This window comes from Megalops cyprinoides, chromosome 12, assembly GCF_013368585.1.
Source record: "Megalops cyprinoides isolate fMegCyp1 chromosome 12, fMegCyp1.pri, whole genome shotgun sequence".
NCBI classification, from domain to species: domain Eukaryota; kingdom Metazoa; phylum Chordata; class Actinopteri; order Elopiformes; family Megalopidae; genus Megalops; species Megalops cyprinoides.
In genome coordinates this window covers 36,474,722-36,499,633 of record NC_050594.1, presented here as the reverse complement: position 1 = coordinate 36,499,633, position 24,912 = coordinate 36,474,722, and the positions used below count along the sequence as shown (strand labels likewise).

General features: G+C 41.8%; 1 protein-coding gene across 2 annotated transcripts in view; it reads left to right on the top strand.

The window, feature by feature from the left end:
* The first annotated feature begins 210 nt into the window (after positions 1-210).
* mapkbp1 (mitogen-activated protein kinase binding protein 1) overlaps positions 211-24,912 on the top strand; it is a 66,108-nt gene continuing 41,406 nt past the window's right edge. For both annotated transcript variants that reach the window (XM_036541733.1, XM_036541732.1), the window contains exons 1-2: positions 211-720; positions 10,450-10,541. In XM_036541733.1, coding sequence (XP_036397626.1) covers positions 607-720; positions 10,450-10,541 — 206 coding nt within the window. In that variant the 5' untranslated portion in view covers positions 211-606. The remainder of the gene's footprint in view (positions 721-10,449; positions 10,542-24,912) is intronic.

Genomic DNA, 24,912 nt, shown 5'->3' with positions numbered 1-24,912 from the left:
CCTCTCGCCCATGTTTAAATCTATTGGTAGGCTATATGCTAACAAGAATTACGATCACACAGCTGTGAATTTCCCTGAACCTTAATTAGCATTACAGCTACCAACCGGTTACGTTGCTGTGTAGCAAATCGTGAATCGGTCTCGTCCTACCACCCAACGTAAGCCAACATCGACTTGTAACGTTAACACGAGAAGCTGCACAAGCGCTCTGCGACTCTACTGATGTGGAAGTGCTGACGACTGTGGAAATGCAACATGGACAATTTCATGAAGACGAATCCCGTGGCAACATGCCCTTCCATGGAGCCGGGTCCGTCTCGCACTAATATGTTGCAAGACTAGTGCTTTCAGTGCGGAGAAAGATTACGCGGAGCTAACGCGAATGCTTGACAGAGCCATTATGATGTTTTGTCCGCCTGGGATGTTTTGGGGGAAGAGCTTTTAACGGTATCTTTATTTTAGCTTTTTATTTTGCTTGTGCTCGTCGACATATCCGACTCCTAACTGTTAGTACCAGAACGAGCAAACATTGGTGGTTTTCTGTACAGACAATAGACTATTCATCGCTTCATTTACAAATTGTTTCTGAGGTTCAAGAAATTCAAAATGACTATGGAAGGATCTACAATAAAGAGTCGGATTAAAAATCTCCTCCGCTCTCCATCTATCAAACTGAGGAGGAATAAACCGGGAAACAACAAAGAGAACCTCGCTAATAAGGTAGGCTATGATAAACTGTACGACAATGATACAATCACTTATAATTGGTTAATTGGTTCAAATCCGTAATGAATGCCGGTTAGAGATAAATTGGTCAGTTTGGGGGGCTTGCATCCTACTTGAGCTCCGGCGGATATCTGACAATACATTACCGCTGCCACATGTATCTGACACCTACTTGGTCCATGGCATGACATTATATTCAGCACTAGGTGAGCAGGGACATGTGTTCCTTGTGTTCCATGTTGATTTTTTTTATTATTATTATTTATATTTGTACACCAGTTCAAAGCATTTGGAGTGGCTTTCCTAGTGAACAGAATATCCCTCTGCAGGCATTTTCGGGAACAGTTGCTACAGGGTTTTTTTTTCTTTTTCTCTCTCTACAGCCCGTTAGATTAAAACACGGGTCGATGCAGACCATTTATTTTTCCAAGTTAATAAAGCTGTCGATATCATTATTCAGTAAGAGATATAGTCGCACTGAGTGTGGAAATGATCCATAGGCCTTCCTGACCTCAAGCACATCTCCCATTAAGTAGGCGCAGACATGGCCACCATTGGTCCTTGTCTCTGCCGCAACGACAATGCTCCACTGACAGTAAACTGTCTTTGCGCTCCATTCGCCAGTGCAACGTAACAGGGGTTTTAGTCATTCATTCGTTTTAATGGATGACCATGTCTACGACTTAACTGTGAGATCCGCTGTAAATCACAAAGTCAGCTGTCTCGACCGGGAAGACCGTCGTTGCGTTGCTCTTCGAAGAGATTATTAGACTGTTTTAGAGTGTGAACGTGGCTTGGACGTGCCACTCACAGCTGTGACCATTCCTTGCACCTGGTCCGGACTCCGATATGCAGGCACTAGAAGCTACACGCCAGGCTGCAAGTCACGGGGCCATGCAGGTGTATGTGTACACGCACGCGACGCTCCGTTTTTCAGTGTTTTGTATTCCTCATTATAAATACTCTCAAGCATGCAAATAAATGTGTTTTGCAGCATCAGGGGGAAGCGCTCAGGATGTACTGGGTGATTTTCTGTATCTATTTGCTGTTGTGCAGATGGAATTTGGAACATACGGTGACTTCTGTAATGGATTTAGGTGTGGTGAACACCTGAACACCTTGAGTCCTTTTCACCTCTTTCATCAGTATGTTAATGAAGCCTCACCCACAAAAAGGTTATGATGATTTGTTGCCCCATAGGTGTCTGAGGAGGGGACACTGTGTGTAAATATGGGTAAGCTGCTCCTTATCCCTGTGACTTGATCTCACTCTCAACTGTCTGTAGGATCTTAGGGAGCCCTGCACTCCATTCGCTCCGTACACTATCCAGATTTAACCCAAGAGCAGTAGAGCACAATTTTACAGCTCTTTTCCCTTGGTCTGTCTATCACTGTTGCAGCTGGCAACTAGATGTGGAGCATGAGCCACTCCATGTGGAATGGATCTTAACCCTTTGTTTGTACCATTGTTTCTGCAGAGCTTTGTTTTGTTTTCTTGAAACAAAAAGTAATATCAATATGTAAGTAGCCATAGTTGATACATTTGTGACAGTCCTGAGATGTCTGTCAAAATGGTGGTTTGATGATAATAGGGCAGCAGTGTGGCATAGTGGTAAGGAGCAGGGCTCATAACCAAAAAGTTGTTGTTTCAATCCCCCGCTGTGGCACTGCTGCTGTACCATTGGACCAGGTACTTAACCCAGAATTGCCTCAGTAAATATCCAGCTGGATAAATGAATAATATGTAAAAATTGTAACCTGTGTAAGTCACTCTGGATAAAAGCATCTGCTAAATGCCAATAATGTAATATAGTTTAATATCCTCTCAGGGATTCAAGACTGCTTTCATGAGCACCAGGAAGAAGTCAAACACCACCTATAGCCTCACCAGTCATTACATCTAAATATCATTGAACCTTCATGGGAAAAAGAGTGCAGAGTAGATTTAGTATCATTTCTCAAAGAACTGAAGGCTTTCCTTCTTGAAGAATTGTCCAATATTTCACTAGGTACAGTTGAAAAAATATATAACAGCATACCAAGAAGGACTGAAGCTGTTCTGAATACAAAGGATAGCCCAGATCCTTATTAGTTAATAAACGCTCATATTTTGTTTGGCATTTTTTTAAATTTATTTACTCCTTTATGTGCACTCGTGTCCAGGGGATGCGTGCTGTATGTACACTCATGTCTACAGGACGTATGGTATCATACTTTTCTACTCTAGCTCTCTGCTGGAATCCTCTGTTATTCACTGCTGTTGATACCGAGCCAGGATGCAGTAGCTGGACAAATCCTGGCTTTATAGGCTAAAGTCTATATATGATAAAGCTACATTATGTGGTGTAATGAAATGTCTTTCGTTGAATATTTCTCATTCAATGAGGGTATTAATCCATAACCTTTGCTGATCATTTCTTCTCATGAGGCACTTTCCTGAAAGATGACATTAAAGAGCATCTGCAAACATTAATTCTATATAGCTCAACAGGGTTTAGTGGCAGATAAGAGATGAACTCAGGTTTGTAAGCCTCAATGCATTCACATTTCCTTGGTTACATTACTAACATGTATCCAAACATTATTATATGAGATAGATGTGCAACGAATAATCAGCAACTGCCCTCACTGAATTAGTCCTAGTAACCATTCATTAAAAGACGTATTTTTGTTCTCATCTTTATTGTTAGTTAGCATATACCTAAAACAACCTCAAGCTAAATTTAAAAGCTGATAGGTAAATAAGAGCCATTGAGTAATTGTGCGATTTATAATCCGAGTAGTCAATTATTCGTTTCAATAATCGATAGATTATTCGACTATCAAAATAGTCGTTAGTTGCAGCCCTATTATGAGCCTAAATATTTATAGGCAGTTAAACGTACTTTACATTTTAAGAATACTCCTTCATTAATAGCTTGTTCCAGATCTTGCCTGTTTGTATGTCATGTGCAGTGGTTCCAACACAGCAACATCAGGCAGCCCTAAATCTGAATTAATATTAAAGTAGGATATCTTTTATCTTTCTTGGACGCTGACAAACCATAATGACCTATTTGGGAAGTGGATATCTGGGGATTCAAGAAAATCCCCTTTACAACATCCACACAGTATCTCTGTGTTAATCAAAGTACTGCCTGTTATTCTTTGCTCATTGCATTTGAAGCCTAACTCTCATCTACAATGGATAGCTAACCACAAATTAGATTTGGATTATTAATTATATTTGGATAAATATGTATACATATATATATGGATGTGAAATGTGAAATCATTTTTTATTCCACCAATGTCCTTTAACATTTCAGTGTAAATTTAAGCTTTTCCCGGTTCTTCACCTTCATTAAGTTGGTTCTGTATACTTTAGTTTCATCCTGCTGAATGTTTTTAGTCATTTGTCCAAAGCAGAACTCCATTACTCATTACAGCAGAGGTAACCCAGATGTAAACAGTATTGCTCACGTAACTACAGGAGTGTTATGTAACGCGGGCCGAAAGACGAAGCCCGATTTGGGAGTGAAACCCTGTCTCCGTTTTCAATATTAGGTGACTCATGATGTAAATGACTATATAGAGTCAACAACAACAACCTGAAAGAGGTTGTTTTTGTCGCAGGTCTTTTTTGCTCTTTGCATAAGTGTTATTTTAGATGTAGATTAAATAGCTGTGTTACATGTGTTTGAGGGAGGCCCCCCACCTTTTCAAGGAGAAGATTAGCATTGCAATGTTAGGTGTTGTATTTGAATGCCTCCAATGCAGCAGACCTGCTAGCAAAAATGCATAGTTTTAGTTTGAAGAGAATAGAGCTCCTTAGTTTAAAGATGTTTTTGTTTGCTGACACACATGAAAGACCATTGTGATCTTAAGTTCACGACTCAAGGTTCAAAGTTCAAGGCCTTCCCTGGAGCTCTGAGGGAGACAAAGGGAGCCATGCTTTTGTCTGGTGATAGATGCATGCAGGTTATTTAAGACTACATCCTTGTTATGAGACCCATCACAGCTGTTCTGTGTAAAGAATGTCCCACTCTGCCCCCAGCGCAGGATGAACTTTGACCCTCCGTGATTTCATAATCTGTAGCACCTGTTTGTGCACTGATGGCAAAAGGCTTTCACACTGGGAACAGCCAATATGTCAATAAATGAATGAAAGTTTTAAGTGCATAACCCTTAAGCAAAGTATTTCCCATTCAGTATCTGAATACAGTCGCAGGTGGCCATTTCTTGTAAAATGTGTTGCTCCAGTATTTCATTACTGATTTTATGTCATTTGCATTGTGTCTTTTTTCATGCTTGGCTCTGTGTATTTTCCTATTAAATGGCAATACCTGCCTTACTTGCCTTGCCTGAGTGGTGCATTCAAAGTGCAAAGTTAAAAAAAACAATAATAAATAGAAAAGGTTTGCTTTCTATTAAATCCACAACTTCTGTGGGTCTTGGTCTTTGCTCAACCTTGGAACTCGAATAGAAATGGCTCTTTTCTGTGTTTTCTCTAGAACACATCACCAGGAAAAGGTCTCCAGTGTTTCATGAACAGAAGTACAAATACAGGCTAGAGGTAGAAAGTTTAATGCATTGTGGGAACATTCTGTGGTCTGTGTCAGCTGACAGGACCAGCAGAATGAGCTGATCTGAGGGTAGCGCGGATGCATTGAGAGTGTGTGTCAAATGCCAGGTGTTGTGTATTGGTGGATTCTGCAGAGCTCTGTTCAGTTTGGCTGGGGTGGTGCTGGTTGGACAGGACCTCCTCTTGGAGGAGGGCAGTGGCCTGTGTGCTCTCTGTAATGATCACAGAGCGAAGGGTAGATGAGCAGCTTGCATGGGAGCAGACCACAGAGGGCTGGAGGTGCTACACAAGGGAGAGGATTGAGTGTGTTCTGGGATGGAAGGATGTTGCACAGGCTGAAGCTGGTGAAATCCAGAGCACAGGATGTAAGTGTCCTTCACTAAACAGTGATTCAGACGATGTCAGATCTGCTTTTTTCTGGGATGTTTTTTTTCATGGTAAAAGTTATGTAGATGAGCTTTGATGTTTTAATTATTTTTACTATTTATATATTTCTGATTGGTTGTATTCACGTAAGGAGCAGTTTTCTTGTGTAAGTGTTTTGCTATTTCTCTGTCTGAATGTATTCATGTCATGCATGGTAAGTCACCCTTTGTAGGGGTGTATGCCTAACCATGATTGCTGATATTATGTTTTATATTAAATCAATATCATTATGTTAAGCAATCTGAGCAAGTGTTGTGTTTTTAAATAGTGTTTTTTTGCTTCAGGCCTAGATGGCTTTAGTATGAACTGTAGCTCAGACTGATAACTTTGCCTAAATGGTGGTACACTATAGAGCATGTCAGATCAGCTACAACCTTCCTGATTCCAGGATGTTTCAGTATGGTATTATACCTGTCCTGATATAACTGGTAACTTTCTAAACCATCAAGGCAGCTCATCTACCCTCATGGCCAGTTCAGAGGCAGTAGGTGAGTGGGTTGCTGTAACAATGAAAGTCCTGTCAAAGTGAGCCAAGCCAGCAATTGCAATCTCGGACATCAGTGTTGGACAGGAATAGGAACATGGCGATATGTGACCATGTGCTTTCCACTGAGCTTCTCTCATGGCCCACCTTGTCCTCTAAGGAAGACAGAAGGCCTCTTCCTTCATACTGCTGCAGCTCCGCCTTTTAGAGCATTTTTGTCTGAACAAAAAAGGACCCTTGTCTAGGCCACTGAATCAGATTATGGAGACCTACATCATGCTGTCATCCCTCCTCTATGTCCCTCTGCCAAAGTCAGACAGGAGCCCAGAAGAGACACCCACCACCTAGTCTCCTTTTGAATTTGTTGCCTTTGTAGTCTTGATTGAATTATGTGCACAGCAACCTATGACAGGGCTCCAGACTAACTTCTTCCACTAGTAGCACTGGTGCTCCTTACTTAAAATTCTAGGAGCACCAGCACAAAATTTAGGTGCACCACTTAAATCGACATGCAACGCAACACATTCATATTTTTTTCATCCTAACTGTATTACTGATAAATGTTTTGGTAATAAATAGACAATTTACAGAAACAACACAGCTTTTAAAAGAAAAAGTCACAAAGTGGAGTAGTGCTTTAAGAGAAAAAAATCATTAAGTTGAATGGTGCTTTTTTTAAACAAACACCAAATAATAAATTTACAAATGTAAACACAGGGCTCCAGACTAACTTTTCCACTGGCAGCACTGGTGCTACCTGCTTTCTCAGGTGGTCGCACCAGCACATGATTTGGACACACCCTTTTTTCCTGGTACAGCATGGTATTAATCAGTGACCTTGCATACTGATGAATAGTTGTCTTAATTTGCATACCTTAGTTTTGCATTGATGTAAAGATTGACAGTGACTCGAGACTTGATATTTGCAAAATATTTTCATGTGCACGGGTACTGCGTTAGCCATTGTGGTTGAAAGTAGTACTTTTTCTTCTTCACTGGCTCAGTCAGTCTCTCTCTGCCTGCACCTGCACTCTCATCATCAGTTGTGTCTGAGTCGGGACCTCTCATTGGCTCTCCCTCTCCACCAGCATCCTCCTCTTTCTCCTCATTTTGTTTTTTTTAACCCTTTCGCGTGTAGGGTCATACCGCTGTGATTTTCCGTTTAGCGTGTATGCTAAAACCAGTGCGATTAGAACACGAGATTGGAAAAATTCTAGCTTTGAGGAATCAGTGATTTAACATTAAAGTTATAGCAAATGCGGCGGTGAGAACTATGAAAATCTTAACAACGCTAATGAAAACATAACGAACCATGTAACATAAGGCATGCTACATAGCATAAAATAAGTTACGTGCAAAACGGTTAAAGTAATCAGCTATAGACCGCTTCATCTTTGGAACACGGTAACAGCTAAATGGATTGTTTTGCTCGTTTCATCACCAGTGCGCGTGTGCGGGCAGGGAGAGACCGACTGAGCCAGTGAGTGGTGTTCAAAACGATTCTTTTTAGTGTTTTGGTTACTTTTGTTCAGTACAATAAAATTATTCGAATCTTTGACTCACTGATTCGTTCATTTCCATATCCGGTCGGGCGGCATACACGAATCTGTAAATAGTTTTATTGCATTTTAAAAATCATTCTGCATTGTTCCAAACATCATGTCCAGTATTAGCCTGCTCTGCAGCAAAACAGCACGTGTGAAATCAAATGTCAATGAAATGAATAATAATTAAATCCTAATATTCATTACGTGAAACTGCACCATGCTATTTAAACAATCATGCGGCCGCATAGTATTTCTTCTTTAGGAAGGTAATACACCATATTTTAACGCGTATAATAGGCTACGTACATAAAACAAAAAAGCACTGAGGATAAAAGAGCCACGCTTGTATCCGAAGCGAAAAACTTCGTTTTACAAGTTTTGAACTAACGGAGCCCAAACATTTTAATATACTTGTAGGCCTAGTCAGTGATGTTGTATTTTTTCTTGTTAATGTAGACACAGTACGCTACAAATGTGATGCATAGGCTTATGCATCACATTTCTGTTTTGTTTTGTAGCCTACTATGTTGATATGTCAATAATTATTTATAAGGACTTTATTCACGTTAAAAGGAAATGGGATGTCAACATTAAATAAATCGTAGCCTACGTAAAATTGCAGTTGTGATAAATAAGAACTGCGATACATTGTGCGCACCTAAAATATGCTACTGTTAAAAATGTACATACAAAATAATATTGCAGGTAGATGAGCAAAATAATATTTAATGATATTTTAATTACTATAATAATGTCACGGAAGCACTCCGATTCCTTTTGCATCGTCACAGTCAATGGCGGATGTAGCCCAAGCCTGCTATACTGAGAACTAGCAATTCTGGCAACACGTAGTCAGTGACTCTTTTGAGGGGAACGGAACTGGTGTACTGGGAACTTATAGTCAGTGAATCTTTGGAATCTGGAGGAACTGTTCTGAAAACTTGTCAACAGTTCATCAGGTCATTGGGGGGAGTTTAGAGTCTTCGTAGTCACCGGATCTTTTGCATTGTCCCACATCATCAGCTGTGCCGAGATGGCCAGTGGGAGGCGCTTCGAGTGTTTTAGCATTTCAGCCATTGGCTAGTTGTCGCCATGAACGTACTGCTGATACAGTTTTGTGATAGATTGCTTCATGGACAGAGCGCATAGCTAATATCCACAGGAGGGAGAGCTGCTATGCCAGCTAATCAACGCGCATGTTTGCAAAGAGGAAGGAACAAATCTTTTAGACTAGTGATTCAGTACACTCAGTTCACCTCAAAGATTCGTTCAAAAAGATTTGTTCGTTCATGAACTGCACATCACTAGAGGCTAATGCCATACCTGTGCCGGAGGGGTACAAAAACAGCCTAATGATCATCATGCACTTGCACAAATGTGACCACTTCAAATTTTAACTCGCACACTCTCAAAAAATGGTCGCATATGCAGCCATATTAGCAAGTTGCACTGGTGCGCCTAGTTATAAAATTTAGTCGCAGTGTCTCCAAAAATGGTCGCAAAATGCGACTAAATGGTCACAGTCTGGAGCCCTGCTATGGGGTCATGATAGAAGACTTTGTGGAGGTATGAACAACTTCTAACTCTTTCATGACACAAAGGAAACCAGACATTTCCCCTGGAGCTGGCTGTGGTCTTTGTCACCACTTTCACAGGAAACCTGAATTGTGGAAAGTCTAGTCCAAACACTGACAACTGACAAAAGGCCTAACCAAACTTGATATTCCTCAGAAGAGGGATAAATTCAAAGAACACTTATACCCTTCCACTTTCTGAAGCTGATTTTATTTTTCACTGATTCAAATGAGCAACAGTAACATTAGGAAAGCATGTGCCCTTGTTACTCAGTGAAATGATCAGATGGTCAAATGGTGTTTAGAACAGCTAAAAACATATGATGAACAGGACAGTCTACCTGCCATTTTACACTGGACCTTAGAAAACAAAGAGGGAGAGATTGGCTTCAAAGCCTGGCCATTATGTTTGATCCCATTGTCTTGTCTTTATCACTACTGATGATTGTTTTCTCCTATGTGGCATTAGCAGTTGGGCTTGTGTGTGAAATGTGGTGAAATTATGGCTTTGTCCCTTGTGCACATGAGCTCTCCACTGGTCAATTGCTCTCCCAGTTGTGAAACTTTGAACTGATTTGTCACATTCATGTGTAGCCAGGATAATGGTAGCATCCTGGAAAAGGCATCCTGGCCAGGATAATCTTTACATTACATTCCCTTATTGGTATTTAGCAGATGCTCGTACCCAGAGTGACTTGCATCACTTACAGTGATGTCCATTTATACAGCTGGATAGTTACTGAGGCAATTGGGGGTTAGGTACCTTTCCCAGGGGTATAACAGCAGTGCCCCAGTGGGGAATTGAACTGGCAACCTTTTGGTCACAAGTCCTGCTCCTTAATCACTATACTACACTGCCTCCCCCTTATGGACCAGGACTTATGGAAATTACAGGACTTGTGGAAATTTCCATAAATTTCCATAAGTCCTGTAATCTTTTTCAACAAATGTACAACCTTGCCACCATACCACTGTGCAAACGCCATCTTATATAGGCATGTGTCAGTGAGACTACGATAAATAACCTGACCCACATCAGTGCCTATGCTTGTGAATTTGTAGCCTGCTGTATGTTGGTGAACTTTTTGGTGTTAGTGGGATCTTACCATTGCTCTATGTCTCCAAACAGGTGACTCTAGAGAAGGTGCTAGGGATCACTGCCTCAGGGAACCGGGGTTTGGCCTGTGACCCTCGATCAGGACTGGTGGCATATCCAGCAGGGTGAGTGAGCAGACATCCCACAAGGGAGATTGGTTTTGGGTGGGGTGGTGTTGCTGGGGGATGAATGAAAGATGGTTTTTTGGGGGAGAACTTTGGTCCAGTGTAAAATGGCAGGTAGACTGTCCTGTTCATCATATGTTTTTGGCTGTTCTAATCACTAACCATTTGACCATCTGATCATTTCACTGAGTAACAGGGGCACATGCTTTCCTAATGCTACTGTTGTTCATTTGAATTAGTGAAAAATAAAATCAGCTTCAGAGAGTTGAAGGTGTTAATGTTCCAAGAGTTTATCCTTCTTCTAAGGAATACCAAGTTTGGTTAGGCCTTTTGTCACATAAATACTAAATACAGCATTTGTGTTAACTCTCTCTCCCTTTAAATCACCCTTTTCATAGAGTAATCCTGGCTCAAATGGAAGTTTCTTCTGCCTTTGTAAGAGATCTCTTCTGTAGGACGTCAGGGCTATGAGTAGGCTCTTTGTGAGACCTTGTTAAAGGGAAGCCGGTTGAACAGGGCACCATTGAGCTGTGAACTGAATTCAATTATGACCTATTGGGAAAGCAAAGAGAGGGAGAAAACCAAGAGGGTGTGGCAAAGGCCAGAGAATGGAGGAAAGAAATGGTGCAGATGTGAAAGTCATTTCTGAGCACAGTGATATGAGCTGGCTGTGGTGAGTGTATTCCCGGAGGGCTTTTGAGCATTGCAGGAAAACGAAGTGTGACTGCGCTTAGCTGCAGTCAGAGCAAGGAAGTCTTGAGTCTGGGTCATGTACAGGCTACACCGCAGGATTTTGCATGTGTGCAGCAAGGTCAAAGCGCAGGTGTGTTCGTCTGCACTTTGCAGTCTACATGCATGCAGTCTGCATTCTGAGAGGCCGCCTTTTTGTGGTCTGATGTTATGCAGGTCATTCAGAGCTGTTGTACCAGCCCAGCCAAAGAGGTCAGGCAGTGTGTGCAGGACAGGCAGTGTAGATGTCCAGAAACCAGACACCAGAAACAAACACAGGCTCGCAGTGCAGTGCCTGTGCGCACTCAGACTTTTGAGGGACAGTAAATTAGTTTGCCAAGTGGCATGTCTGCTCAGTTTCTGTTTTCTAAAGACATCAGTTTGCAAGATGCTCTTAAAAGAGCTGCACCCACTGTTCCTGCTCATTCAAATTATGTTAAGTCATGATTCTATGATGATACCACTCAAGTGATGTTTTATTGGGTTGCTAGGCCTTGCATGCATGCTTGCAGGCACAGTCTAAATGCATTTGTGACCACACCTTTTACTCTTAATACTATGGCTGTAAACAAACAGTGTAGTTACAAAGAGCAGTGACAGCATTACTACTTAGTCCTGTTTGTAGCAGGAATTGGGTGTAGTTAATCCAGTTAACATGCACTAACTGTATTTGTTGCCACTGCACTGAAGCAGTTACACTAAGTTTTCAGTGGAATGCAAACTTCTGTCATAAGAGTGCAGAGATCAGGTTCTGCAGTTTGTAAGCCCTGCAGTAATTAAAGCAGTGTTTGTGTGTGTGTGTACACAATCATAGTGAGTGTGCATTTGTAGATACAGTTGTTGAGCCTGATTGTTGTTGACAGATTGGTATGTATGGTAACATTTAGTTGGTTTTCAAAGAGCTCAAAACTAATTGAAGCATTGATAAAGCAAGCAGTTGGTGCATATCAAGCCCTTTGATAAATAATTTGAACAAGCAGTTTGACTCTGAGAACTGCCAATGAGCAAGCCCTAAAGGGAAATGCTATATCATTTCCCCTTCATCAAACACATTGTATCATTGTGGTGGCAACTGCAACATGTTAGAATATACACCTGACATTGCAGTGATCTAGAGGTAGTTTCTACATCATACAGAAATGTGAGTGAAGCATTTAACAGTGAACTTAAACATTTTTGTCCTGATCATTTCATCTGAAGTAATGGCCTAATAAACACTACAGGAGGCTGCTCATGCAGGCATTCTTACAGTGGCTCATGAATATCTCCAGGAACACTTGTTTTGCCTTGAAAATGTGTCAGCAGTAGACTTTTAGCAGCACAGAATTTAAGTTCCCCCAGTTAACGTTGTGTGTATAATTCTGAAGCCACATATTATTTGTACATTAAATACAAACTGAGACAGAAGGGTGGTTTGTACTTCCTTGTATTTGTAGGAATGCTGATTTTTAATGCAGATCAATAGGTTTATTTTGCTGAATGAGAGTGTTTGTGGAACCTCAAGTCAGGCTGATGGAGTCTCATGATCCAGTTAGTATCTCCTCAGCCTTACTTCAGAGTTAGATTTTAACTTCAGCTCAATTTCACACTTGTTCTTCTCCCTGAAAGGCTGCTGAGTTGTTATTTGTCATTATTGTTTAATCGTACTATTTGCTGTTCAATCACTAAAAAACAGGAGTAGTTAAAAACTCACTGCAAAAATTAACTGCCTGGAGGAAAATGCATTATTAGAAGGCTTCAGAGGACATTGAAAGAGCTGGAAATCTGTCCGTAGAGACAGCATGACTGGGGGGGAGTTGTTGGCATTGCATTTTGGCTCCACTGCATGTAAAGCACGGCCAGTGGAGAATGAACAGCCATGGGGTGCGTCTCTGGCAGTACTGCTGGAGACCTGTAGACAGCACCACCAGCCTCCACACTGCCCAGCTTTACAAGAGCCATAGCTGCTGTCACTACTAGAATATGATGAATGTTTGAGTATTGTAAGGCTTCACACAAGCTCTGGAAATCAAAGCCTCAGTGTTTACAGTAACACACTCTGGAAGGAAGGATCAGCCCTCAGTCACATGGTGTACCTAATCTCACTCAGCTGGTGGCTCCAGTGCTCAGTGAAACAAGAAGAGCTGTCCTCATTGTGCAGCCTGGGGGGACAGGTCTGAGGGCTGAAGAGTCCTGAAAAGGAGCCGGTGAGACCATGCTCAGTAGGACATCTGGCAGAAGGAGCTGACACTGCTACACAGAAAGCCACCTGGCCTATAAATGGCATCCCCATCTGGTTGACCTGCCAGTGAAAGTGTTCACACGCAAATGCAAAAGTGAAAATCATCTTGACAGCTTGTGGAATGTAAGGGAGCCAATTCATTTTCAAAATTCATTCATGTTCAAAATTCAAACCAGTGCTGGCAGGTTTCATACTACACTAGGTGAGACACCACATTAAAAGCAGTTCAGCCTTCTCTAGATTAAGATTTGATTATGATAAAAAGTTCACCTGAACAACTGATAAAGATCATTGTAAAAGAATAAAGAAAATAAGGCTTGCTTGAACAGAATTTGATCAGAAATGAATTGAAAATGATGATGCCTTTCAGATGAGGCATTTCCTCCTAGCTAGTTCTGATCTGGAATACATTGGAGAGATAAGCAGGAGAGAAACTGTTTCGGAGACCAGGCTTTGCTTAATTGGCTGTATCTTCCCTTTAGGATTTGACTAATATCTATTTCAGGAGTGGAAGTGGTCTGCATTTTGTGACTATTATGCCTTCCAGGGTTGGGTGGTATCAGATAGCAAGTGTTAACCTCTATGCCATTTTCTGGACTCCAGAGAACTGGAAAATCAGGTTCCATGATACGGAAAGCTTTGGTTATGCCACTCATCAGCATTGCCTTTAGAGGAGGCATATGGTGTCCTTGTCCAGTGAATCTGAGGAACAGGCTTCACTGCAAGGTGTCAGCAGTAGTTTCTGTTAGAGACGCATCTAAAAATGAGCTAGAACATGTGCATCAGTCAAAAAGGAGGGTATCGGACTTCTGTTTTAATGACAGACCCACAGCTTCTTACTTGTGTTAAAAGCTTTACATTATTATCTGTGATTAATTAGTAGGTATCTTTTGCAAGTAACCTGCTACCTAGAAATACTTGAATAGTTACAATATAAGCAATATGTGTGCATTATTATTATTGTTATTATTACTGTTGTTATTATTAGACTAAAATACATCAATGGTTTTAAAGCTGCCAAGTCCAAGCTGTGGGGAAAAGGCCAATTCCCAGCTTTCTGTTGATCTTACAATGTTGATATTGTATTTTCTAGATCATCCTGCAGGATGCAGTCAGAAATAGAAAACAAGTCTTGCCTTTAGCATTTCCATTGTTCAAAAAGAATCAGTATTAAACTGCATCCCTCTGTAGATTAGATTATAAAGAATCGTAAGGCATGGATATCATGTGATGTAATACTGTTATGGTCAGTATTCCTGCTGAGGAGTTATTTCAAATTGGCTTCATTGCAGTTGAAAGTATGGTTATGTAAGTAATAATAATGTGTTTAATGCTTATTGATATGTTTGTGACCTTGTAGCAGCATAACAGCTTGACTTAAAGTGATGGCCAGTGCTGAGGAATGGGTTTGCAGTGACACAAAGGAGCTGAGTACTGAAAGACCCACTGTGCTGTGAATAGGGAGGAAATGGGATCTGTATGTCTACTGAGGCTAGTGCATGCGTGCGTGTGTGTGCACACATGAAAATGTGTCGGTCTGCCTTTTTTTTCCTCACAGTACCGCAGTAAAAGTGGGTCAGGAACACCGAGCGCAATCAGAGACCCTGTCTGTGGGCAGCAGCCAATCGGAGCACTACTGTCCTTCCCATTGCTGCAGTGTGATGTTGGTGTAGCGTCGGTTCACTGCAGCATCCACACCACACACCCTGCCCTTCGCTCAAGTGCTGCTCCATCTCGGGGAGCAAATGGGGAACACAAGAGTGACAATGCAAATAATGTAAAATGCATCAAAATAACACTTCATTGGCATGAAAGATTCTGCCCTCACATTATAAGACCTCTGTAACTAGACGCAAAGCATTGAAAAGTGCAGGGAGAGAATCCGTGAGGAAAATATCTGGCTCAGGAGAAAATTGCAGCACTCTAACCAGAGCTTGTGGTGGGTGTCTGATTAGCTCATCATGGTTACACCCCAGCTGTCCCACTAAGCTGCAGTGCCTCAGAACATGCAGGGAGCCTATTGCACGTGCTCAGATCACACCCTTTTTGTTTGAGAGGACTGATAATGCCATGCACTGGGCTCCTAATGTAATGTGTTGGCAGCGCGTACCAACACCAGTGTAATGCAAACACAAGAGCTCAACAGGTCGCAAAGAGATGCAACCATCTATCAAACTGCCACACTGTAGTGGACTTAAAGTGTCAGTTGAAGTTGGTGAGCTCAGTGAAGACAATGTTTGAGTGAGCGCTGTAAATTTAATGAAGAAGCCTCTTGTTTATTGTATTAAGAGGCTCACACATTGTTTTTATTTGTTTTAGACGGGGGGGGGGGGTCTTGAAGGGTTTAGGCACACAGGTCTCTCTGCAGTATGGAGCTGCATGCAACAGGCAAACAGCTTGCCCCCCTCCTGTTGCAGACTGTCCTTTCTCATAGTACAATGTATAACGGCCAGTTGGTCACATGACTGCCAGGTGGGCATGGAATAGGAAGATGATATCCCCACGCCTCAACCCGCTCACTCCCTCTTTAGGGCCCTTTGTCTGGCCACCTGTCTTTCCAATAGATAGTCTGTTACTGCCATGAGGAATTCTGGAGTCAAGGGAGCATGCTAATCCAAGAGACTTCTGGTGTTTCAGATGTCTAGTTTGAGAAATTATTGAATCTCTGACAATGTTGCAGGAAGAGTTAGATGCTTTGATACAGGCCTCATTTTTACAGGCCAGCTGCAGTTCTTCATATTACATTTTTTGGCTGAAACAGCCCGAGAAACAAGAACAGCGGCCCTCATCTACCACCTCAGAGCAGCTCCCACAGTAACCACTAGGGGTAAAAAGACCTGCTTGTAGTTGGAGCAGGTGTGAAAAGTGTCTGCTTCATTTTTCCTTTTTTCTGATATAAGAGGAAGTGAGGAAGGTGGAGACATATCTGCTTCTTATGCCATTGTCAACAGTGCAGGAATAATCATTCAGGACTTTGTCTTGCTCAGGAGGTAGATGGGCGTACCCCTCAAACAGGAAGCAGATTATCCCCAGGATCATCACCTAGCACCCCCAACACCTTTCCCGACCCCAGATTATGTTCAGATGCTCCAACTTTCCAAATTTTGATGCTTATTTGCTTAATATTTATATTAATAGATTAACAGCGTCTTAACAGGGTCTGAAATTAACACCTTCCAGCTGGCAACCACCTTAGCTGATGGACCAAAAATTTAACTGCGGACCCTAGATTGAAGGAGCATCTACACCAGACAGATAAGAACTGGGCTTTATTGCTACACAGTCAGTGAAGGACGTTAATAACACCATCAATGCCTTAAGTGAGTCAGATTCCATAGTTCTGCAGTTTTCCAAGCTCACCTTGTCCTTCTGTAGATTCCTGATGGTCTGATTGCAGGTTGAATGGGCTTGGTAGAAGGTAACACACTGAGGACACAGAGAGGAGAAGAGGTATATCATGGGGAGAACCATGCAGAACTGTGCCCATTCTTTTGCCTCAAACCTCTGGCCGTGTGTCAGTCAGATAGAGAATCTCTTAGGTTTACTCTTAAGGCCACTAAGACACTGTGTTAATCTGCTTGTTTGCACTCATGGTCCTCATCATCCTGGCCCTTCTCTCTGGTCCAGACCATGGCCATGGTTTCTGCACACAAGAATCGGACCCCCACATCCAAAGTTTTCTGCTGGGATTCCCTCCATCCATCAGTCTTTTTTTCTTTGTTTACTCTATTGATTCATGTCCTTTCCTCTGCAAAATGCAAATCAGCTGTCATACCTGCCTCACTGTGAGCCAAAACCAGTCCAACCACTTTAACCAGATGAGAGGAATGACAGCAAGTAAAAAGAAGTAAAAGAAGTAAAAAGAAGACCTGCAACCAAAGGTGAACCCTGTCGCCAGCCACCAGCCCTTTCAGTCCACTGCAGGCTTTTAGTGATCCGCATGGATAAAACAGTGAATATTTTTCTTCATAAATGCTTAGAGATGTGATTGATTTGATTGTTTCAAATGTCACCTTTGGTTTAGGATAAGATCAGACAGGCTTCCTCCTGCAAATGTAAAACTGCTGACCTTTGTCAGGTCAAAGGTCATGTATGTGTCCTTAATCTGTCCCATTAGCCTCATGTGGAAAAAAATGTCCTGCAGCTAAGTCACCATCTACACACTATCCATACTCCAAGCTGTGTCTCATATCTAGTCACACAAGTGCACTGTCATGCAAATATGTGGCATGTCAGATACACATTCTTTCACACAAGCACATGTGAGGTAGCGCTCACACAGTCACACAGAAATGTGAGCCATGTCTTACGTGTTTATCCTCACACACACACACCTCCTGTGTGACTGCCACATACATACAATTACTAGAAAATTTTGATTTGCAAAAAGATGTGGCCCAATGTGGCATCCTGAATGGTGAAAACACCAAACAGGGCACAGCCACACGGAGGTCCACAGCCAGGATGTGCTTTCATGCAGTAATACTTTTGAATTTGCGCACAGATTCTGATGTTGTTCCTAATATAAACGCATCTAGTATGGGTACCTGCCCAGCCTTTGAATCCATGTAGCTGTTGCTTCTGATTAGCCTAGTCATTGTACCATGTGCCATGTTCTGTGCTGATGGTGCTTATTAGTGATACTAGGATAGATGATAACAGGATGAAGTTGTGGGGGTGGGGTATCCGCTTAACACCTTTTCAGGGCCTTAGTGGAGTCTGAGCAGCCCTAGCCTTCCCCCATCTGCTCTTTGCTGCTCTGGGTCCTGTCTCTGTCAGTGTTAACAGTATTCTGGACCGTTTGCAGTTCACATCTCTGATAAAGAACTGCCAGCCATGAGGAAACGTGCATTTCAAATTCCCCACATATTCTTAAAAAAATCCATTGAATTGTCAAACATTGAAGCACTAACTATAACTATAGCACAGATTATAAATTCAGTCTACCACTGCACCATTGTTCTTTCTGTCACCAAAAATGTGAAATCCAAATAAAATGGATAATTTACAATTTGGCATTTCGCAGACGCCTTTAAACCAAAGCGACTTACAATTCGTGCATCAATCAGGTTTAGCTGACTTCTTCATAGACAAAAGATTGCAGTAGGAATGCAAATTAATTATTTACAGTACCATGCTCCTGTATATCCTGCAACAATAAAACAGAAATCTGCACACAAAACCTGCAACATAGAGACAGGGTTAGTACAGAAGTTTTTTTTTTTTACATTTTATACCATGACACATAGATACATAACATAAAGGTTACACAATAGGGGACAGGTGGATTCTGAAAAGGTGGGTTTTCAGGCTCCTGTGGAAGATGAGTGATTCCGCAGTTCTGATTGGCTGAGGAAGGTCATTCCACCACCGCGGAACAAGGACAGAAAAAAGATGTGGCCGAGTGGAACAGCTGCCAGGTTCCCAAAGTGAGGGGACCACCAGCTGCCCAGAGGAGGTTGAGCGCAGAGATCTGGTTGGAGTGTATGGAGTGATCAGAGACTGAAGGTAGGACGGGGCAGTAAGGCATGGTAAGCCAGTACCAATGTCTTAAACTGGATGCGGGCTGCTACCGGAAGCCAGTGAAGTGCAGTGAGTAGAGGAGTGACACAAGAGTGTTATGGGAAGTTGAATACCAGGCATGCAGCAGCATTCTGAACCAGCTGAAGTGACCTGATAGCACAGGCTGGTAAGCCAGCCAGTAAGGTGTTGCAGTAGTCAAGGCAGGAGATGACTAGTGCTTGTACTAGGAGCTGGGTTGCTTATTGGGTAAGGAAAGGGCAGATCCTCCTGATGTTGTAGAGGGAGAATCTGCAGGACTGGGTGACCGCCACCATGTGGCTTGAGAGGGTTAGCTGGTCGTCCAGGGTCACGCCCAGGTTTTTGGCTGACCTGGAGGGGGTCACCACAGAATCCTTAATGTTGATCAGAGCGTCGATCTTTGGGGAGTTCTTTGCTGGAAAAAAGAGAAGCTCAGTCTTCTCTAGATTGAGCTTGCCCATCCCAGCCAGGGACGAGAGAAGAATCTGGTGGTTCACAGTGTTGAACGCTGCGGAGAGGTAAAGTAGTATGAGGACAGAGCTGAGTGACTTCGCTCTGGCCAAGTGAAGCGCTTCTGTGACTGCGAGGAAGGCAGTCTCAGTGGAGTGGCCGGCTTTGAATCCCAACTGGTTCCGGTCCAGGAGGTTATTCTGGAGGAGATGGGGAGAAAGTTGGTTATAGACTACGCGTTCGAGGGTTTTGGAAAAAAATGGCAGAAGTAGTACTGGAAGGTAGCTTCTGACATCAGCTGGATTTAAAGTGGGTTTCTTTAGCAGTGGCATGACCCGTGCCTGGTAATGAAATTGGGAAGAAATAGATTTCTTTCCAATTGTGCATAAACGTGATATAAAGGAATCTCCTATGGCGGAGGGAGTTCGCATATAAAATAGTTGTTGAGAGATGATTTATTCAAGTAGGAATATTCTGATGTATGAATCTGATGTAAAAGTGAGCTTCCTCCATCCAGATGGACCAGCCTGCTCATTCTCATATCCAGGGAGTGATGTTGTTTTGTGATGTCTCAGGGCCAAGACAGTTTCATAGCAGCAGGAAGGGGGTCATGTGTCAGACACATAGAAGGAGCTATCACATTTGTGCAGTAGGATAACAAAAAACACCAATGAGTTTTACATAATCCTGGAACAATGTGCTGTGAGTAGCCTCTTTTGTTCACAATACTGCTTCATGCTGATTCATGCAACCTCCACTGAAATATGATCTTAAGCACTACAAACACACAGTTTATTGATATTTGAGCTCATATTTGCTCAAATAATACAGTCTACAAAATATTATATTTTGCATGGTTTCTTTTTGCCTAGATTCATACCAATTTCATTGGTTTCTAATGGAATGACTTTATGGAGGCAACACACAGAGAGTCAATTGGCAGGAAGAACTGGTCAGCGTGTCTGTTTTTTGGAGCCTGAACAAAGGCAGCGAGGTCCACAGAATTCCTGCTGAGACCTGAAGGAGTGAGCAAGCTGGCATGACAGGGCTTCCACTTCACCAGGCAATGCCTGTCAGAGACTCCACAAAACCACCTGCCATCCAGGTTTGGGCACATAATGCCAAAATGGCAACTTTCATAGGAATGTCGTATGGCGTATTTGATTTATGCTTCCTCAGACAATATCTATGTCTTCCCATCATGTATTGTTATTTCTTTGCACAGTTGTTGACCATACATTGATTTTCATATAGTATTTTCTTACTTTACAGCTGTAGTCCTTGCTCTGCAGTGTTCAAGGGCTTCCTCATGTACAGTATTTCCAGACAGGAGAGTCTTCTTTCATATTTCATATCTTGGTTTCATTTATTCTGCAGCTTTTTCCTGTTTTTTGCTCTCTTAAACATGCCAGCATGGGACTCTGCTGTGGACTCTGATCAACTCCACTGGGAAATTGCTGGTTTTGAAACTTTGCATTCCTATGTTTTTCTGTCAGATTCAACATGGCTTAATGTCCAAGCTGTATGTCTGTCCACTCAGTATGTCCCCAGCTAAACCCCTCCTGTAGTCTGGAGATTCAGCACTGCCCAGATTCCTCCCAGCACTGCAGAGATTATGTCCTCTGAGCTGGCGGAGAGCAGTCACTCAGATGTGTTTGTCAATGAGGGCTCTTCTTCAAGCATGCCTGTGCATTCAGTTGCTTTCCATATGGGTAGCTGGGTCTGTGTCAGTCATGTATGCAGAATGCATCACAATCGGGACAGTATGAAAAGGCGTTATGCAGTTTGAGTCCTTGTGTGTTCTGCATTTTACCGAGAAGTCCAGTCTGCACTGAAATGACCACACAATGTGACGGTGCAGTATGATATTATTTCCAAGTAAATTGACACACCAGGTTTTAATGGTGATGCCTGATGTAGATGAACACTTACAGAGACAGATTGCATTCAGGATCATGTCTTTCTCTCCTATACCAATTAGACTTAAAGATCTGCATTTTTGTTGAAATTCAAATAAAGGAATTTTATCCATCATGTGACTGCCTCTGACATGACATTGCAGGATGGTTTTGCTCCTCATTTCTGTATGTTTCACCACAAGGGTTTTAGTTTTAATCGTTTGGCTCCCATGTGATCCTGTCTGTAGCGAAGAGCGAGAGCAGTCACCCCACCCGGCCTCGTTCAGTTGACCGAGGCTCGTTGGTATGGCAGTCAGAACGCATACTCAACCGTAGTGACGGCACTCCATCACACTGCTGCTCCCTTCGGGAAGCGCGCCTATGTGCATGACCAAGCATGACCAAGTTTCAATAGTTGGCCAGACAAGGTACAAGCCAGCTGGTAGAGACACAAGTGCATTAAACTGTTAAATTTAGATTTATTTAGATTGCTTTAGGTGGTAGTGATTAAGGTGATCAGGTGAGTGCGGAAGAACTGTGTCTTCAGATGTTTCTTAGAGAGGTACATAGAGAGGTATTTGGCAGAACAGCTGAAGTATGGAAGTTTATTCCACCATCGGGGGACAACAGCAGAGAAAGTTCTGTTCTGGATGTTGATTTTGTGCTGCAGTGTGATGGGACCTGTAGACACCATTCGGTAGCAGAACGTAGTGGTCGGAAGGGAACACAGGCTTGGGAGGGAACATAGGAATGTCATTATAGGGGCACTTATTTTGATTTTTTGTGTGCTGTATCCTAGGGCTGAGCGGTATACTGACTTTTTAAAGTATATTGATATATTTTCAAACGAGAGATGGGATGAGACAATACCGTTTATATCGATATACTATAGTTTGATGTTGCATTACATAACCCGTTTCTTCCATAAAGCTGTGCCAGTGTTTGTATCTCTCCTCTCTCACACTCTCCGCGCAACCCTGCCCCCACTCTACCTCTGCGTCTGCGCACAAACCCGGCATTGCCTGGTGAATTTGTCCTATCGTGGCATAGATTGATAGTCATATCTATCGATCTTTGCTACCCTATCGGGAAATACTACCGCAAGTAGGTTTTGCTACCATAGAAGCCAAAAAAGGTCTTTTTTACCTTATCAGAAAATGGTTCTACGCTAATTAGGGGCCAAGCACTGAAGGTGCTAGGCACCTATTGTAATTGTTAGAATTTTTCACTATTATTATTATTAGGGACCAAGCACCAAAGGTGCTAGGCACCTATTGTAATTAGAATTTTTCACTATTATTATTATACTTTCTCCTCTGGGAGTCTAGGGCAACCCATAGAACCCCTTGGTGGATTTTTATGAAATTTGGCACATTGATAGAGGACAGTCCAAATTATCTAGGCCTCAAATTTGGGGTCAATCTATTCATCTCTGTAGCGCCACCAACAGGCCAAACTTCAAGGTACATTTTTGCTTATAACTTTTGAACTGTTTGTCCTAGAGTTGTGATCCTTATTTCCCCTGAATGCTTGGCCACTTGGGGGCGGGCGCTATACCATTAAAAATCATTGAAATACCCGTTACTCTGGCAGAAAAGCAGATATCTCAACTAAATTTCTTGTGCTTCATCAAAGTTAAGGATCCTATCTGGGAACCTCCACATCAGCCATTTTGTGTTTCATCCATCTTTGATTTTGTCAAAAACACATTTAACCACCTTCTCGTAGAGTTATGGCACAATGAGGTTTTGTGCATTACCTCTTTGGACCATTGTCTTTAACAGTTGTTAAAGTATAGTTGCCAGGTTGAACAATGTGGTCGCAGTGTACCCACAAATTCACCCGTGAAGTCGCCATAAAGGAAGAGTGGCCATATCTCTGCAATGCTTTTGTTCATTGGCATAAAAGTCGATACACATGCTTACAATTAGGCCTGGGTGCCACACAGCAAGTTTAGTGAAATTTGGCCACTTTGGGGTGCTATACTGAAAAACAGGTTTAAACACCCATGTGACTTAGTTTTTAATGACATTTTGTTCTAATGGACATCACAAGGCACAGACCACACAAAGAAAAGCAGATATTGCGACCAATTTTTTGTAGCTCATTACATCATTACATATCCGGTCCTAACTGGAAAATGAACACATAGTTCAGTGTCCAAATGGCATGGCTGCTAAGATACAATCAGTTTGTAATACTTAAAATAGGCACATCTCCTGCACCTTTTGACCTATTGCCACAACTAATACACTAAATAGTGTTGAAGAAACACTTGGACTTTCCGTATTGGCCTGAATGTAAGACAGGGTTTTTTTTTCTTCTTCAGAAATTACATCTGAAAAGTGGGGTTGCATGGGAGGACTAGACTTAAATGCCATTATACATTGACAACAGCAGATGGCAACATTTATCTGAGATTGTTGAGTGGTATTAGAACTCTCAGTAGGCTAGTTTATTTTTATTTTTAATTAAATAACTTATTCATTTGAAAATGTGATTACATTTTATTTTTATTTAAATGTGGCAATTTCATCTAAAATATATAGACAATATATCACCATACCTTGTTTTATTCAGTGTGTTTTATTAAATTGATATCAAATGAGATGATTTCTTTAAAAAGTAAGATTTGATCTGTTACCAAAAACAGGTGTTGAAAAATGGGGGTCATTTTCGAATCAGGGACATGTTATTATATTCTGATAATATGGTATGCTTTCTGCCTTTTTCCCGTGATTTTGGATTTTTTCAATTACCCAAAAATTGCACGCCTCCAACAGCATTGGCACTTCTTATTGCGACGTCCCAAGAAGATACACCTTATTTTATGGCACTGCACTACTGCCTAACAATATGGAGGTTTCAAGTTCGGGGTGCGTCTGTGTTCAGTTTGTACCTTTTCCCTGTGTTCATGTGGCTTTTATACTACAATCCAAACACATTCAGGTAATGTCAATTGGACATGCTATATTGCCTATAGGTGTGAGTGTAAGAGTGGGTGTCAGTGTGTCTGTTCACCTTGTGATGGACTGGTGTCTTATTCAGGGGTTGTTCTGCTTAGTTGTCTACCTTTTGGCCCTGTGGTGCTTGGCTCCTTCATTGCTGCTTGCAGTTATATTTACATTATTGTTTTCATTAATTCATCCAACAACAATTTTGAAAATCTGTCAAGTAAATTTTAATAACAGGCATAGCTTACTTACAATTTATCCATCATCACATAAACTGTATGTATTTCAACAGTCTAGTTTACATGCTGCCATGTAAATTTGTAGCCTAGTTTGTCCATCAGCGCACACTAATCACGTAAAACTTTAAGAAAAGACTACCAGGATATAACTATCAAATGTTCTGATAGTCTGAAATACCTTATCAGAAAGTGCTACCAACGTAAACCTATTTTTTAATTTAATATAGGCTATTTATTTTATATATTTTTTCATTTACATCTTTTGCAGATGTATATTTTCAAACAGGGAAGGAAACCCCCATCTTTGCATTTTATTTTAATCACGGTCTGTTTTAATAA